We start from the raw sequence: 16,844 nt of genomic DNA on the forward strand, positions 1-16,844 counted from the left end.
TGAAATATATGGGGGGAAACCACAACAAAAGTCCTCATAAAGGGGGGTTTATTGATTCCATGAAGATATTGAATCAGGGTCACTGAAGCATTATGCAGCTGAGTGGAATATTCCAGGCATTTCCAGAATAGACAACAATTTAGGAAAAGAATCAGGAGGCTGGAAGGAAGAATGTAGAGGAATATAAGAACTCTAGGGGATTCAGCACCTAAAGTTCCAGAGGAGAAGTAAGAGCAGAAATGTTTTGAGAAGAGAAGGAATTTGGTGGACTTCTTCAGAAAATGGAGCAAGGTCATGTAACAAGTCCAGTCTTCCATTCTTGTGCATCAACAATAAACCTGCAACAAGAGATAAATGAGATTTATGGGTCCTGGGGGGTCCTATGCCAACATTATGTCATTTTACAATTCTATAACTTTTAGGCTATGTTAATATCCATAGACTCCTTCCACAGCTTCCTTTTCTCTTGTATTAGGAATACAGCTCTGATAAATCTGAATAATTACCTTATCCTTTTTTAAGATGTGACTCACAAGGCCCCTTCATGTCTCGGGGCACTGCCTGAACGCAGGCCTCTAATGATGAAGATGGTGCCCACCACAATGCCTATGAGGCCTATAGCCAACCCCAAGGCACAGACCACAGTCTCCGTTAGCTCTGACACAGGGGCTGGAATCTCAGGTTCTGTAGAAGTAATATTGTTCAGGTTAGAATATAGAGTCATGTGTGTAGGATGGCTGTAGGTATTTGCAAAGATACAGGACACTAGGTTTATGTAGAACAGTAAACTCTATCATTAGTAACTCTTGAAGTAAAAAAAAACAAACAAAACAGAAGAAAAGAACCCTTGAAGTGAGGGAAATATATTTGGGGTGCCAAATGCCATAACTCCTAGTGATGGTGTAGCTCCCAGTTTAAGAAAGGTTTGAATGCAGGGCTGGCATCTGCTTCCTAAACAATATACTTATGGAAACTCTTTGAACTTTGAGAAATGATGATAGTTATAGAAAAGGTTCAGGTCATTTGTTCATAGGGTTACAATGAGTCATGCTCTACTTGATGGCAATAAAAAAGAACAACAGGCAAGTGCCAGCTAAAATGCAGGAGAATGTGGACTTGACAGACAAGAAGTTTCTAAAAGTATTGAAGTTTGTACATACCCCAGTGCTTTAGAAATGGCTCTTCCAGACCCCAGTGTTCCACCTCACAGTCGTAAATATCATCAGCAGAAGGGACAAAAGTCAGATAACCCATCTTTACGAATGAATGATCACTTTTGGGAAGGAAGTTGGTCTCAGAGACACCTTCTGTGACTACTTTTCTGTTCCTCAACCATGTGATATTGATCACGGGAGGAAAGATGTTATCCACAAGACAAATGAGGACATTGGGCTGACCCAGCACCACAGAAGACTTGGGAAACACAGTCACCTCAGGAATCTCTGCAGTGAAAATATGGCATTGATAAAAACATCAAATCCTGGAGGAATCCTCCCACCAACATTTTTCCACCACAAAATGGAAGAGTTCTTGTTTCCCTTCTGCTTGGAAAACACTATATATATACTAAGAAGTTTCTTTCTGTGGGCTTGTTTATTAAACAGGACCTTTCTTAGGATGACTCAAGCAATACATTATGAGAGTAAGGGTCCTTGCATTATATGAGAATATATGATTTGTAAGACTAGAGATTATGATAATTTGCCAATTACCAATTGATACTTTTTTTACAAGAGAAAATTTTATAGCATTGTTGGACAGTTATCTATCTCTAGGGATAAAAGGAATGAGACTCAGTACGAAGGTATATATTTAATAAAAAGAGGCAGAATGAAGGCTGCATAGTGGAGTATACTTGGGGTGGGGGGAATTATATACCAATGAAAGAATTGTTCTCTTTTCAAAGAGAAGAGAGAACAGGGTGTGAAGGGGTGGGCAGGGAGAAAAATGCAACAGTGAATAAATGGAAATCCAAAATCTCTGTAAATGTTCATTAAAATTAATTAAAAAAATTTAAAAAAGAGGCAAAAATGATGAATACATACCATTTACAGCAGCAGTAGAGTTAGAGCGTTTTGTTAAGACTTCCAAATTGTGTCTCCCTGCAGCAATGTTTCTAAGAGCACCCTGTGGGTCAAAACTTGTAAATTTGCTGAACATAGGCAGCTTCCATATGGTCTGCTTTTTCTCCAGGTCCACATAAAACTTCTCGTCTCCATCAAAGTCATGAGTGTACTGACCTCTGGAACCATATGACTGGTAGACAGTTGTGCCATAGGAAGCAATGTGATCAGCTGACAAGTAACAGTGAGGAGCAGGAGGGTGGAAGATAGAGAGAGAGAAGAACCTTATTAAAGTGATAGAAGAAATTGACCTTTATATATTTTCTTTGGTACAGTATCTGAACAAAATTTTTATCACTTGTCTTCTCCCCCTAGTTGTTGTTATTGTTATGTATGTTGTGTTGGAACTGACTCCTAGCTGACCCACCAGGGGGTTTTTAGAGGTTGTAAATCACTCAGGAAGAGATTTTCCATCTTTCTTCTGCAGAGCAACGACTGAATTTGAACCATGTGCTTTTGAGTTAACAGTGCAACTCTTTACCACTAAGCCGTCAGAATTCCTTCTTCTCCCTTCGGGTTGGCCATCTCCCCATCAGAAATTATCTTTTCCATTCTGCTGCATGTTCCATGAGGACGGAATTTATGTATTGCTTGTTTATTTAGCCTGAGTGCCTAACTCAGCTCCTAGAAGGTAGAATGCATATGAATATTGCAATTGAATACATGAGGGAATTGGTAATTATCATAACATTTAATCTTTATTCTCCAAATAGTCCATTTCCCTTCTTGACTATTATCTCTTACTTAATTTCAATCAGCTGATGACATATTACTATAATTCCTTTCCCCTCAGGACCAACCTCAGAGCAGGACAGTGTCTACTTAGGAATCTCTTCTTCATTTTTTTTATTAGAGACATGCAAACAGTATCTTTTTGCTTTAAGAAGAAGAATTGCAACTTGGGAATGACTGGAGAGCACTATGCTGAGTGAACTAACTCAGTCTCATAAGGACAAATACTGCATAAGATCATTATTGTAAAAATATAAGGATAACTAGCAAAACATATATAGGGATCCAAAGAGGTATGGGGTGGGAACAGCGGGGTGAGGATGAGAAAGGGGTGAAACCACAGAATTGTACAGTTTGGTGCATGGAGGGAGGGGGTAAAGGAAATGGGAATGATCAGTGGGGACCTGAAAAGATTAGGTAATGAAGGTAAAGTCCAATGGTGATTGATTTCATAAAACATAATTCATAGGAATGATTGTATGAAACACAATATGAATGAAGAATAGTGTGAAACACAATGGATATGAACTTTGTGAGCAAACTAATATAAAAACAAATGAACAATAAAAGCAAACTGAGAGTCAGAAAAGAAAATGTGCAATAATGAATGAATGAAAAAGCCAAGATTTCTGTAAACTTTGGTTAAAATCACAATTAAAAAATTTTAAAAAGAGCAAGAATTGAAAGATTTTAAATGTGGTTATCTCTGATATCATCCCACAATTCATCTGGTATTGATAATTTGTGTTCAATGCTTCAAATTTATTAAGATAATTTTGATAGGCAGATGGAACAGGTTCAAGATTGAATCTTGGTTCCTGTAGACTTATTTTCATTTTATTCTGTTCACATGAGATCCATTACATTACAAAGTGTTCACTTTTTAGTGTTAAATTACTGTCCTGAAAAATAACTCCAACAGGAAACTAAAGTTTAAGGGTATGGGGGGATGTGATATAAAACAGATTTTTTTTTCTCAGAAGTTTATGCTAATGGCTTCACTAAAAGATTAACATGTTGTTGTTGAGTGCTGTCAAGTCCAATATGACTCATAGCAACCCTATGAACAACACCTTTGAACACTGTCCTATCCTATTCCATCTTTCTCATCTCTGGTATATTCAATCCCATTGCTCCAGCCACTGTGTCATTCCATCTTATTGAGGATCTTCCTCTTTTTCTCTGACCCTCCACCTTTCTAAGCATGATGTCATTCCATGTCCAAGGGATAACCTCTTCTAGCAACATGCCCACCAACATGTTTCTGGCCAAAGATTACTCCGAGCCTTCTCACAGAAGACACTTAACAACAACAACAACATATATTGCCAAGTTCTTGTCTTTCATTTTGGACTTTCATTGGCTCGACTCTGTATGATGGAGCTCTTGTTTTGGTTGAGGATATGTGTGGACTGTTTCATTGTTTAAGCTTCTTGTTTAGAGTCAACAAGACCTCCAGGAGGACACTTGCACTTAAGGCCAAGCTGTTGTTTCCATTTTGGAAACTGGGTGAAGTGACTGGACTCTGTAAGATGGGTTTTCATATTTTGGTTAAGGGTCATTGTGAAACTTTTTTTTTTCTGTTTGTTTCCTTTTTAAAAAAATATTATCAAAGCCTCTTGTTTAGAGTCAACAATACCTCCTGGAGGGGCCTTATATTTAATAAGTCAGGTCTGAGGGATTATTTTTTAATCCTTTGCTACTATACTTTGGAGGAATATTCTTCTATGTAATACAGCACTCTTCTGTCAATTTGCCATGTTGAAGTAATCTGGGTTTGCTGTGATGCTTAACCTTGTACCACTGGGGTCTCAAATGACATAATGGCTGCCCATGGTAGACAGTGTTTTGGGGAGCTCTCAGTTTTAAGACAGGTTGGAAAGCAGGAGTGGCATCCACTTCCTAAACCACACTCCCATGGAAACTCTATGAACTTGGAGAAAATAATTATAGAAAGGCCTTAAGTTGTTTGTTCATGGAATTGCTATGAGTAGTTCGTGACTCGTTGGCAATCAACAACATAAAACCTATACCTAGATCAAGAAGCTATTGTCCACACAGAACAAGGGAATACAGAATGGATTAAAATAAAAGAGGATGCACATTAGACTGCATCGTTTCCTCAAGTGTATTCAGTCTATATGCTGAACAAAGAATTCAAGAAGTTAGAATCTATGAAGAAGCATGTGGCATCAGAATAGGAGGAGATTGGGAAAACAGTGGAATGCTCCCAGATGACCATTTTTGGATGTTGGGAGCCAATGAGAACGCATGATTATGTAGGAATGTGAAATGACAGAGCTCATGGATTTTGAACCATGCCTTGGTTCTTAAATTTGATTGGGCCCTTGGGCCTGGTTTTAATTCTTTTTAGTCAAACATTCTTCTAAGTGGTACAGCATTGGTCTGTCCATTTGCTGTACAGAAGTAACTTGTCGTTGCTGTGATACTGAACACTGTGACACTGATATGAACAATGTGATAGTGGTCACTCATGGTGGACAGTGTTTGGTGGAGCTTCCCAAGGAAAACAAGTTTGGAAACAGGAGTAGCATACACTTCTGAAAAAGTTTGCCTCTCGAAACCCTATGAACTTGGAGAAATGATGAAAGTTACACAAGTGTTCAGGTCTTTTGTTCACAGGGTTACTATGGCTTGAAGGCACTTAACAACAACAACAACAACAAGAACAACAATCTATGCATCCTCAGATAACATGTGTTTTGTCCTTGAATTAAAAAAATATTAGATCACTGAGTGGTAAAAAATATGTATTTAATAACAAATTCTAATTCTCTAAAATCACACAGCTGTTTGAGAAAACTGGTAAATACAATGGTAACAAAAGTATATGAAAGTCAGGAATTAGGGCCATGTCTGCATTGACTTTTGTGGTCCATAAATGTTATTGGACCCATGAACTCCTTTCTTTGTAATATTAACACAAATTTTATTTTGTGACTGCAATGTCATTATCATTTAAGGAATGATATAAAGATGAATAAAATCCAGGCCTGATTAAAAGAAAATATTTCCATTGGCTCTAAATGTTAATTTTTAAATCATTTTAAAAGAAAACATCCCCCACCCTCCCCATAGGCCCTGAAAGTGTCATGGCCTTTTGACATTGTACCCACAGTGTCTAGTGGATAAGTTGATTCTGACCAGCACATGGAAGCATGATGTCAGGAAAGAAAATTTAGAAAAATAGAGTACAAGTAAGGTATCTTGAACTCCTACTACAAAACGATGCTGGGAACATCATGGTTAGTGGACATTTTTTGTTCTGTTTTGTTTTGTTTTTGTGATTGTTTTCTTCTTGTGTGTTGTCAAATTGGATCCTACTGGCTCAGGAGGAGATTGCCCCTCCTGCTCCATCAGAGCATCTTGAAGATTCAAACTGCAAACCTTCGGGATTGCAATGCAGCTTCTTGTCACTAGGCCACCAGAGCTCCCATTAACTGACTTTTAATAACTATTGTTTTCCCTTTTAAATATTTACAGTTTGGTTTTCACAAGCCCACTATTTATGTCTCTAAAATAGCAGAGGAAAGAGCTGGGGTTGGCTCATGAAAGGAGAGAAGGATAAAGAATGTTATGCATGGTAAGAAAGTGAAAAGAAATTGATAGTGAAGGTAGAGAGGCCAAAAGGGCAAAGCAATATTTATTTGTCTATGTCTCCCCTTTATAAGACTTCATTGAATGGGATCAAGGATCTGTAATTTGGGCTATTAATTTGAAAATATTCTTTAATTCATTAAACATTTTATAAGAACCTCAACTTAAAGATAAAAAGAAAGCTATTTTCTAAAAGACAACTAGGAAGCTATCTTTGTAATAGTATAACTTTAGGAATAAATGACTCTTTTTTATGTCTTCACTTACAAAACATGCCAGGGAGCTTTGGTGACCTATTTTTTTTTAGGGAAAAATGTGTGAGATAATACATATACAGTAACTAAAATGAAGTGAGGACCTGTGTGATAAAATGATTTGTCTAAAAACATTCCACCTTGGTTGACAAACTGTGGTAGTTTCTATTGTGGAAATATATGTAAACCTGAGACAATGAAAAAGGATGTAATGTGTGTATGTTGCTATGAGTTGTCTATGACTCGACAGCACTTAACAACAACAACAACAACAAATGAATGAAACTCCTCAACACTTGTGTGACTTTCATCCTTTCTCCAGGTTCAGTTGGATTTCTGGAGGCAAGCTATTACAGAAGTGGATGCCACTCTTGCTTCTAAATATATATATATCTAGATCTCCATAATGGGGGGAAACCCCTCAAACTCACTGCCATAAATGGATTCTGACTAATAGCTGACCCTCTATCAGGTTTCTGAAGGGTAGTCACTAGGGAGGAAACTGCCAATCTGTCTCCTCAGTATTGCTGGTGGATTTGAACTGACAGAGATGAGGCTTTTGAGTTATCAGTGCAACCCACCACTGACTACACTACCAGAGCTTCCTGGATAAAAAGATCTAAAAGTTGTTCAGAGAAAGTTGAGAGTTTAGTTCATAAACTTTAACAAAAAGCTAACTTGTGAAAACATTTCCACTATTTGAGGCAACCATAAATGATAATCATAGAGACCTTTAAGATATGTTCATTGAAGACTGAGAAAAACTGGATAGATTATGTATACTGAATTGAAACAGATGAGGGAGAGAACAGTTTAAAAGTGATACATGATAGGGTTTTAAGATTATCACAGGAATCCAGAATTAAGTTGCATTTGGGGTGGGGGGATTGTATACCAATGAAGAAATTTATCTTTTGCTTTTCAAAGAGAGGAACAAACTGGAGGAGAGGGTATAGGCCAAAGTGCAACAATGAATGAACGGAAATCCAAAATCTCTGCAAACGATCATTAAAATTAATAATAAAAAAGATATGTTCATTGGATCAAAAATAGTATAAACTCATTGGTAAACCCTGAAATAGCATATTTAGCCAAGAGAGGGTATTGAGGCACTTTTTTTCCTGAAAAGGGGAGATAGATAAAGATAGAAATCAAGATAGATAGAGATAGACAGAGATAGATAGATAGATAGATAGATAGATAGATAGATAGATAGATAGAGATAGAGGAGAAAGGAAAGAGTAAAGGGTAAAGGGAGAGGGAAGAGGGAAGAGGGGAGAAGAGAGATGGAGTCAGGGAGGGAAAGAATTAGGGCTCATATTTTTTGAAAAGTAGGTAACATAATAATGACACCTGTTTAATACTGAGAACACACTTAAACTGTTACTGTTTCCCAACCAGGCTCCATCTCTTCTTGCCCCTCTTCAATCCTCTTTTCCAACTCCAGTCCCCAAGCTTTACCACGCACTTACCCACAATGTCTTCACTTCTACACATGCTCATGATGGTAGTTAGAGCGAGTGTCCCCAGAATCAGAGCTCTGTTTAAGATCATTATTTTCTCCAGGTGGTCTCTGTAGGTGCTATTCTGTGTTGTAGAGCAATAGTGAGAATTAAACCTAAAAGAAACTTGTATATCTGAAACAAAATCTGCCAGATTAATCCAGCCAATCAGAAGCATGCCCTGTGGTGACACTGCAGTTGCCAGTTGAAGAGTTTGTATTCTGAGGACTGGAAGGAGATTGGGAAATTCCCTAACACTGATGCAGCCGCCTCCACTCAAGAGTATTCTGAGGGTATTTCATATGAATGAAGGGAAGGATACTGAATCAGAATCTTATTCTTAGGATCATGAAAAAAGATATACACCTATCTGTTGTCTTATTACAAACTTGTTTGCAGAAAAGTGAAGAGATTTGAAGCAGTTATTGATGAAGTGCGGAGACTATGACCTACAGTATTGACTTGTTGTTATGTGGCATCGAGTCTCTTGCTACTCATAGTGACCCTGTGTACAGCAGCTCTGAACTCTCCTCTATCCTGAGCTAACCTTACTGCCTCTGACACAAATATCCCCATTACCCAGTCACTGAGTTAATTAATCTCATCCAGGGTCTTCCTCTCTTGTGCTGTTCCTCCATCCTCCCAAACATGATGCTCCTCTCCAAAGGACTGGTCCCTCCTGGCAACATGACCAAAGTATGTCAGACAGGGCTTCAGAATCACTGCCTCCAAGGAGCAGCCTGGTTTCACCCTCTGCAGAATGAACTTGTTTGTTCTGGCTGCCCATGGTATATTCAATACTCTTCTCCAGCACCACACCTCAAAGGCATCAATTTGCTTTCTATCATCCCTAGTCATTGTTCAGCTTTCTGATGCATAGCAAGTAATTGCAAAGACCATGGCCTGGATCAGGAGCACCTTAGTCTCCAGACTGGCATCGCCGCTCTTGAGTACTCTGGATAGGACTCAGAAAGCAGATTTTCCTAATGCAATTTGCCTTTTAATTTACTGGCTGTTCGTACCAAGAGTGTTGATTGTAGAGCTGGGCAAACTGAAGCTGTTAACAACCTGTCTCTTCACTGTCTATCATGATGCTGCCAATCAGCCCAGTGGTGAGAATCTTTATCTTCTTGATGTTAGACTTCAATCCATGTTGAAGGCTGTAATCTTTGATTTTCTGCAACAAATGTCTCAGGTCGTTCTTACTTTTGGCAAGCAAGTATGTGTAATCTGCATAATGCATTGTTGATGTGTCTTCTTTCAATCCGGATGCTACATGCCTCCTCATAAAGCCCAGCCTCCTGGATGATCTGTTCCACATATAAATTTTAAAGGTATGTAGATAGCAAGCATCCCTGGTGTACACCCTTCCCAATTTTTACCATGCGATGTTTCCTTGCTCTGTTCTGACAACTGTCTCCTGGTCCAAGTATAGGTTACGCATAAGCATAATCAAGTGTTTTGAGATTCCCATTCTTCTCAGAGTCAGCCACAGTTTGTTGTGATCCACACAGTCAAATGCCTTTTCATAGTCAATGAAACAGAAAGACATTCCTCTAATACTGTCTGCTTTCAGCGAAGATCCATCTAACCTTAGCTATAATATCCCTAGTATGGCCTCTTCTAAACCCAAGCTGCAGATCTGACAGTTTGGATTACTCCTCAATATAAACAAGACAAAAATTCTCACACCTGGGTCAATAAATATAATCATGATAAACGGAGAAAATATTGAGATTGTTAATGATTTAATTTTACTTGGATCCATAATCAACCCTCATGGAAGCAGAAATCAAGAAATCAAACAGTTAATTACATTGACAAACCTGCTGTCAAGGGTCTTGTAAAAGAAAGAGAAAAAAAAAATGTAATTAAAGACTAAGACACTCTTGACCCAAGTCATGGCATTTCCAGTTGCTTAATATTCTTGTGGAAGTTGGACAATGAAAAAAAAAAAGACCAAAGAGGAATAATTTTCAATGAATTATGGTATTGGCAACGAATATTGATATACCATGTATTATAAAAAGAAAAAAATTAATTTGTCTTGCAAGAAGTAGAGTGTTTCTTAAAAGTGGGGAGATTTTGTCTCATGTACCTTGTGCATGTTACCAGGAGGACCCAGTCCTTGGAATAGGCCCTCAGCAGAAAAGAAGATGACTCTAAATGAGATGAATTGACACAGTAATTACAATAATGGCCTTAAGCACAGCAAAGATTGTGAGGATAGTGTAGTACAGATAGGGCTTCATTCTGTTGTGCTGTTGTGAGTCAGAGTCCTCTCAACAACGATTAACAAAAACAACAATAGACCAAACTTGATCTCTTAGGGCTATTCTAAAAAAATATTCATTGTCATTGAATTGAAACCTACTGACCCTCAGCTGACTTTTTGGAGGCTGTAAACCACATGGAAGGAGATTGCTCATCTTTCTCCTGCAGAGCTGCTGGTGAATTCAAACTGCTAATAATGCTGCCTTTGGATCAACAGCACAATTCTCTACAGACTACACCACCGCAGTTCCTCATGACTCCTGCTATGCTTGGGCCCATGGTTGTAGCTGCTGTGCCAGTCCATCTCATCGGGTGTCATTCTCTTTTTTTTTTTTTTGCTGACTTTCTACCAGGAATTATATCTTTCTCTAAGGATTGTTTCCTTCTGATAATATGTCCAATGCCTGAGAGGCAAAGTCTCATTCTCCTTGCTATTAAAGGAAAGTGGGTTGGTTTGTTCTTTTGGTATTAGATGGCATATTTAAAATTCATTGTCAACAAAATTCAGACATCAGTTCATCTTTGTTCTTCTTTATTCTTTGTCACAAGCATATAAGACAATTCTAGATATTATGGCTTGAGTCAGATGCAGATTAGTTCTCAAAGTGATATCCTCTCACTTTAATACTTTGTTTTATTGCCCCAATACTGTCCTATTTTTTAATTGTAATTTGAGTGAAGGTTTATAAATTACTTTTTTATTCCTGCATATTTTATTCAAAAACATTAATTTCAATCCCCACAATTATTGTACTTTCCCTATTTCCTGGCTCTAATTCTGATTCTCATTAATCCTTCTATATCTCTCTAAGTCTTTCCTTACTTTAGTGATATTATGCTGACTCTGGCATACCTACCCACTCCCATTGCCTGAGGTACTGTATCAATCCATTTCATCTGGGGTCTTCCTCTCCTGCGCTGTCCCTCAACCCTTCCTAGCATGATGTCCTTCTCCAAGTACTGGTCCCTCCTGGCCACTGACCCAAAGTACATGAGATGGAGCTTCAAAATCCTAGCCTCTAAGGAGAAACTTGGTTTCACACAATCTCAGATAGACAAGTTTGTTCTCTTGGTAGTCCATGGTATGTTCACAACTCATCCAGCACCACCAGCTCAAAGGCATCGATTCTTCTATCATCCTTAGTCATTGTCTAGTTCTCTGATGTATAGCAAGTAAAGACCATGGCCTGGATCTGGCACATTTTAGTCTCTAGACTGACATCATTGCTTTTCAGAATTCTGGAGAGGTCCCTGATATCAGATTTTACCAATGCAATTCATCTTTGGTTTTCTGAGCAGAGCAAGCTGCAATTGTTAACAACCTCAATCTCTTCTCCACCTGTCATGATGCTGTCAATTGGCCCAGTGGTGAGAATTGTGGTGTTCTTGATGTTGAGCTTCAATCCATATTGAAGACTGCAGTTTTTGACCTTCTGCAGCAAGTGTTTCAGGCCCTCCTCAGTTTCAGCAAGCAAGGTTGTGCTATCTCCATAACTTAGTTTCTTGAAGAGTTTCCCTCCAATCCTGATGGCACATTCCTCCTCATAAAGTCCAGCCTCCTGAATGATCTGTTCTCCATTTAGAGGGAAAATTTATGGAGACAGGACACATATTTGATGCACTTCTTTTCTGATTGTGATATAATATTGTAATACTTGACAATGTTATAGGAATGCATCTCTCAAATATGTAAAGTTTAGCAATTTTGAAAAATAAATAAAAAGTAATAGCTCTTGCAACTGTATTTACAATAATAAGTTTATTCTACCTATGACCAAGGAGGATAGAAGGAGAATTGGTGCCTTTGAGCTGTGGTGGTGGAGAAGAGTATTGAGAATACCATGGACTGCTAGGAAAACAAACAGATTTGTCTTAGAGAGGGTTAAACCGGGTGGTTCCTTGGAGGCAAGGATTCTGAGGCTCCATCTAACTTACTTTGGACATGTTGTGAGGAGAGACCGGTCCTTAGAGAGGGACATCATGCTTGGGAGGGTGGAGGGACGGCGCAGGAGAGGAAGGCCCTCTATGAGGTGGATTGATTCAGTGACTGGGATAATTGGGATGGGAGTATCAGAGACAGTGCAATTGGCACAGGACAGAGCGGAGTTTGGGGCTGTTGTACATCGGGTCGCTATGAGTCGTAAGCGACTCGACGGCACATAACAACAACAACAACAACAATAACAACACCATAGAGTTTCTTTTAAACTATATCTTTTTATAATATTATATCATTATATTATTACTATTCTTCTTAAGTCAGTGGCTACATCTCAGAAATAATACTGCACTTGAAAAAAAGCAGCATTTAAAAAGGGCATAGAGTAAATAGCAAAAATAGGATAAGGAGGCATGAAACATATCCACCACCCTCATGGCCTGCTCTTATTCTCTGTGCAACTGAGAAAAGTAATGTATTAATATTTACTTGTTTTAAAGATGTGAAAACACTGTTTATTTTGTTGGTATTGTCTAGACTATTGTTGTTGTTGATTGCTGTCAAGTTGAGCACAACTCATAGCAATCCTATGAACAAAAGGCCTGAAGCCTTTCTATAACTATTGACATTTATCAAAGTTCATAGAGTTTCTAGAGGCATATTCTTTAAGAAGTGGATGCCAGTTCTGCTTCCAAACCTGTCTTAAGCTGGGAGCTCCACTGAACACTGTCCATCACGGGTAACCATTATGACATTTGACACCCCAATGGCACAAGATTCAGCATGACAACAACCCCAGATTACCTCAGTACAGCATATTGACAGAAGGGTGCTGTACCGCTTAGAAGATTGTTCCTCCAAAATATAGTAACAACTAACTTTAGATACAAAGGCCTTCCCCAAGGTATTGTTGACCCTAAACAAGGTATGGTTATGACAACAGTCCAGAATGAAGGTTGCATAGTGGAGAGTACCAGGGGGTGAGGGGAGGATTGTATACCAATGAAAGAATTTTACTTTTCAAAGAGAAGAGCGAACTGGGGGAGAGAGGGTGGGCAGGGTGAAAAATGCAACAATGAATGAATGAAACTCCAAAATATCTGTAAATGTTCATGAAAATAAAATAAAATAAAAAAACCCCAGACAAACCAATATAGTATGTTGTTTTTGTTATTATGTGTTGTTGAGTCTCCTATGATGTACAACTACTCTATGTGTAGAATCTTTAAACCCTTCCCTGTCCTGAACCAGTATCATTAATTGCGACACGCCAACCTCCATTGCCCCAGATACTGTATCGATTCATTTCATCCAGGGTCTTCCTCTCCTGTGCCGTCCCTCCAAGGACCGGTCTCTCCTGTCTGAAGTATGTGAGGCAGAGCTTCAAAATCCTAGCCTCTGAGGAAAGACTTCATTTTCACCCTCTCCGAGATAGACCTATTTGCTTTCTTGGCAGCACTACAACTCAAAGGCATTTATTCTTCTTCTGTCATCCTTAGTATTTGTCCAACTCTCTGAAGCATAATAAGTAATTGAGAATATCATGGCCTGGATTAGGTGCACCTTTTTCTCTAGACTGACATAGTTGCTCTTCAGCACTCTGGAGCGGTCCATAATAGCAGATTTTCCCAATGCAATTTGTCATTTAATTTCCTGACTGCTGGTATTAAGAGTGTTGATTGTGGAGTCGAGCAAGCTGTAATTGCTAACAATCCCAATCTTTTCTCCATCCAGTGGTGAGAATCTTTGTCTTCTAAATGTTGAGCTTCAATCCATATTGAAGACTACAATCCTTGACCTTTTGCAGCAAGAGCTTCAAGTCTTTTCCAGTTTCAGCAAGCAAGGTAGTGTCGTCTGCATATCGTAGATTGCTGATGAGTCTTCCTCCAATCTTGATGCCACACTCCTCCTCATAAAACCCTGCTTCCCATATGATCTGTTCTGCATACAGATTGAAATGGTTTGGGGACAGGATGCATCCCTGATGTACTTCTTTCTTGATTTTGAACCATGCAGTATTTCTTTGTTCTATTCTGAAGACTGCTTCTTTGTCCAAGTATAGTTTCACATAAGCACAATCAAGTGTTCTGGGATTCCCATTTTCCTCAAGGTTAGCCACAATTTGTTGTGATCCACACAGTCAAAGACCTTTGCACAGTCAATGAGACACAGATAGACAATCTTCTGGTACTCTTTGCTTTCTGCCCAGATCCATCTGACATTGGCAATAATGTCCCTAGTATCATGACCTCTTCTAAACCCAGCTTGTATTTCTGGTAGTTCTCTGTCAATGGAGGATTTTGCTACTGTGTGATATTAGTGAAACTATTTGATAATTTCAATACTCTGTCGGGTCACTTTTTTTTAAAAATGGAAATAAATGTGGATCTATTCCAGTTAGTTGGCCAAGTAGTTGTCCTCCAGATTTCTTGGCACAACTTGGTGAGCATATCCAAGGCAGCATCTTAATTTCTCTCTTGCTTCCTTTATCATTAGAGAAGTGTTCTTGTAGACAACTACTGGGAGCTCTGGTGGCATAGTAGTAAAAAGCTGTGCTACGATTCCAAAGGCACAAGATTCAAATCTACCACCTGCTCCACAGAGAAAAGATAAGCAATCTCCTTCTGTGTGATTTACTGCCTCTGAAAACCTGATGGACGGTCAGCTATGGGTCAATTCTGACTTGACAGCACACAATACTAAGAAAAAGGACCCTTCTTTAATTAGAACAAGTAGAGTTCAATATACATCCATTCTCACAGATTATAAGGATAGTTTAGCCAAATTACTGCCTTTCACGTACTAGAAAATTCTCTTCATGTCATCAGTGAGAGGTTTTCTGATCAGAATGAGAGACCATATTTAGGAAACTTGCATAGAGAGGATGAGACAGTGGAATTGTTCTTACCCTATTGATTTCTTATTCTTTATGATACTACTAATTTTGTAGTTGTGAGTTGGATATTTAATTATTGATAATATGTATATAAGATTTTATTAATTTATATCAAGCACTACTTTTCTTCCAAGCACTAATTTCAAATATCACAGTGCATTATCTACCTTGCTTTCATTATAATTTTTTTTTTAGATTTTATGAAAGTTTATTAAGAACTTGGATTTCAACTCATTCATTGTTGCACATTTTCTTCCCTGTCCCTCCTTCCCCAGTTTGCTTTTTTAAAAAAAGAGTTATTTCATTGTTATACAGCCCCCCAGAACACTTTACTATGCAACTTATATACTAGACTCTTGTCATACCAATAATACCTAATCATATATTCCTTTTATACAGTTTTCTCCCTCATCTGTTTCAATACATTATGAATCACCTTTTTTCTTAGGTTCCCCTCAACCCCAATATAAATCCAGTTCTATAACAGTGGAATTTGCAGTATTTATCTTTTTGTAACTGATATATTTCACTCAGCATAGTGTCCTCCATGATCACTCATTTTGTATAATATGACATGAATTCTTTGTTTTTCAGTGCTGCATAATGTTCCATTGTGTGAATACACCACAGCTTCTTTATCCATTCTTTTGTTGATGGCACTTGGATTGTTTCCATCTCTTTGCTATTGTGAATAAAGCAACAATAAACATGGGTGTGCATATATCTTCTTGGGTGACAGTTCTGGTTTTTTTAGCATATATTCCCAGTATTGGAATTGCTGGGCCAAATGGTATTTATATTTCCAACTTTTTGAGAAAGCACCATACTGCCTTCGAGAGTGGATGCACCATTTTATACTCCCAACAACAGTGAATAAGGGTTCAAGTTTCTCTACAACCTCGCCAGCATTTGTTTGCTGCTCTGTTAAATTTTTCTATTCTTACTGGAATAATAATATCTCATAGTTGTTTTTATTTGCATCTCTCTTAGAGTTAGGATTTTGAACATTTATTCATTTACTTGTTCACCATCCGAATGCCTTCTTTGGTGAAGTGACTGTTCATATCCTGTGCCCATTTTGCAATTGGGTGGTTTACCTTTATCTTGTTGTGGCACTTGAGTATTCTATAAATTCTAGATATAAGTTCCTTACCAGGCATGTCTTTACCAAATATTATTTAGTCAATCTGTGGCTTCCATTTTTACCCTGTTGGAAAAGATTTTAGATGTGCATAGGGATTTGATTCTTGGACGGTCCCATTCATCTATTTTATCCTCTCCTAGTTGTAGGTTTTTCAGGATGCTTGGAAGACTGTTCAAGTTCTGGATTAGTGTTTTCAAGGTTCTTCAAATTTTTCTTTAATGAAGTTTATAGCCCTTGATTTTAGACCTAGGTCCTTGATCCACTTTGAGTTTGTTTTTGTGTATGGTGTGAGGTGTGTGGCTTCTTTGAGTTTTCTGCTGATGGTTTTCCAATTGTGCCAACACCATTTGTTAAAAAGGCTG

At 38.3% G+C, this 16,844-nt stretch overlaps 1 protein-coding gene across 1 annotated transcript; it reads right to left on the minus strand.

The window, feature by feature from the left end:
* Positions 1 to 529: 529 nt before the first annotated feature.
* LOC102871956 (HLA class II histocompatibility antigen, DQ alpha 2 chain-like) lies at positions 530 to 8,281 on the minus strand. The gene is made up of 4 exons (XM_006882108.1): positions 8,200 to 8,281; positions 2,046 to 2,294; positions 1,161 to 1,442; positions 530 to 684 (listed from the first exon to the last, which is right to left on the minus strand). The coding sequence occupies exons 1-4, from the start codon at positions 8,279 to 8,281 to the stop codon at positions 530 to 532; spliced, it is 768 nt and encodes a 255-aa protein (XP_006882170.1).
* Between the last annotated feature and the right edge of the window lie 8,563 nt (positions 8,282 to 16,844).

The sequence above is a fragment of the Elephantulus edwardii genome, unplaced genomic scaffold (genome assembly GCF_000299155.1).
Source record: "Elephantulus edwardii isolate Elephantulus edwardi_28Jun2011 unplaced genomic scaffold, EleEdw1.0 scaffold00017, whole genome shotgun sequence".
Taxonomy (NCBI): Eukaryota; Metazoa; Chordata; class Mammalia; order Macroscelidea; family Macroscelididae; genus Elephantulus; species Elephantulus edwardii.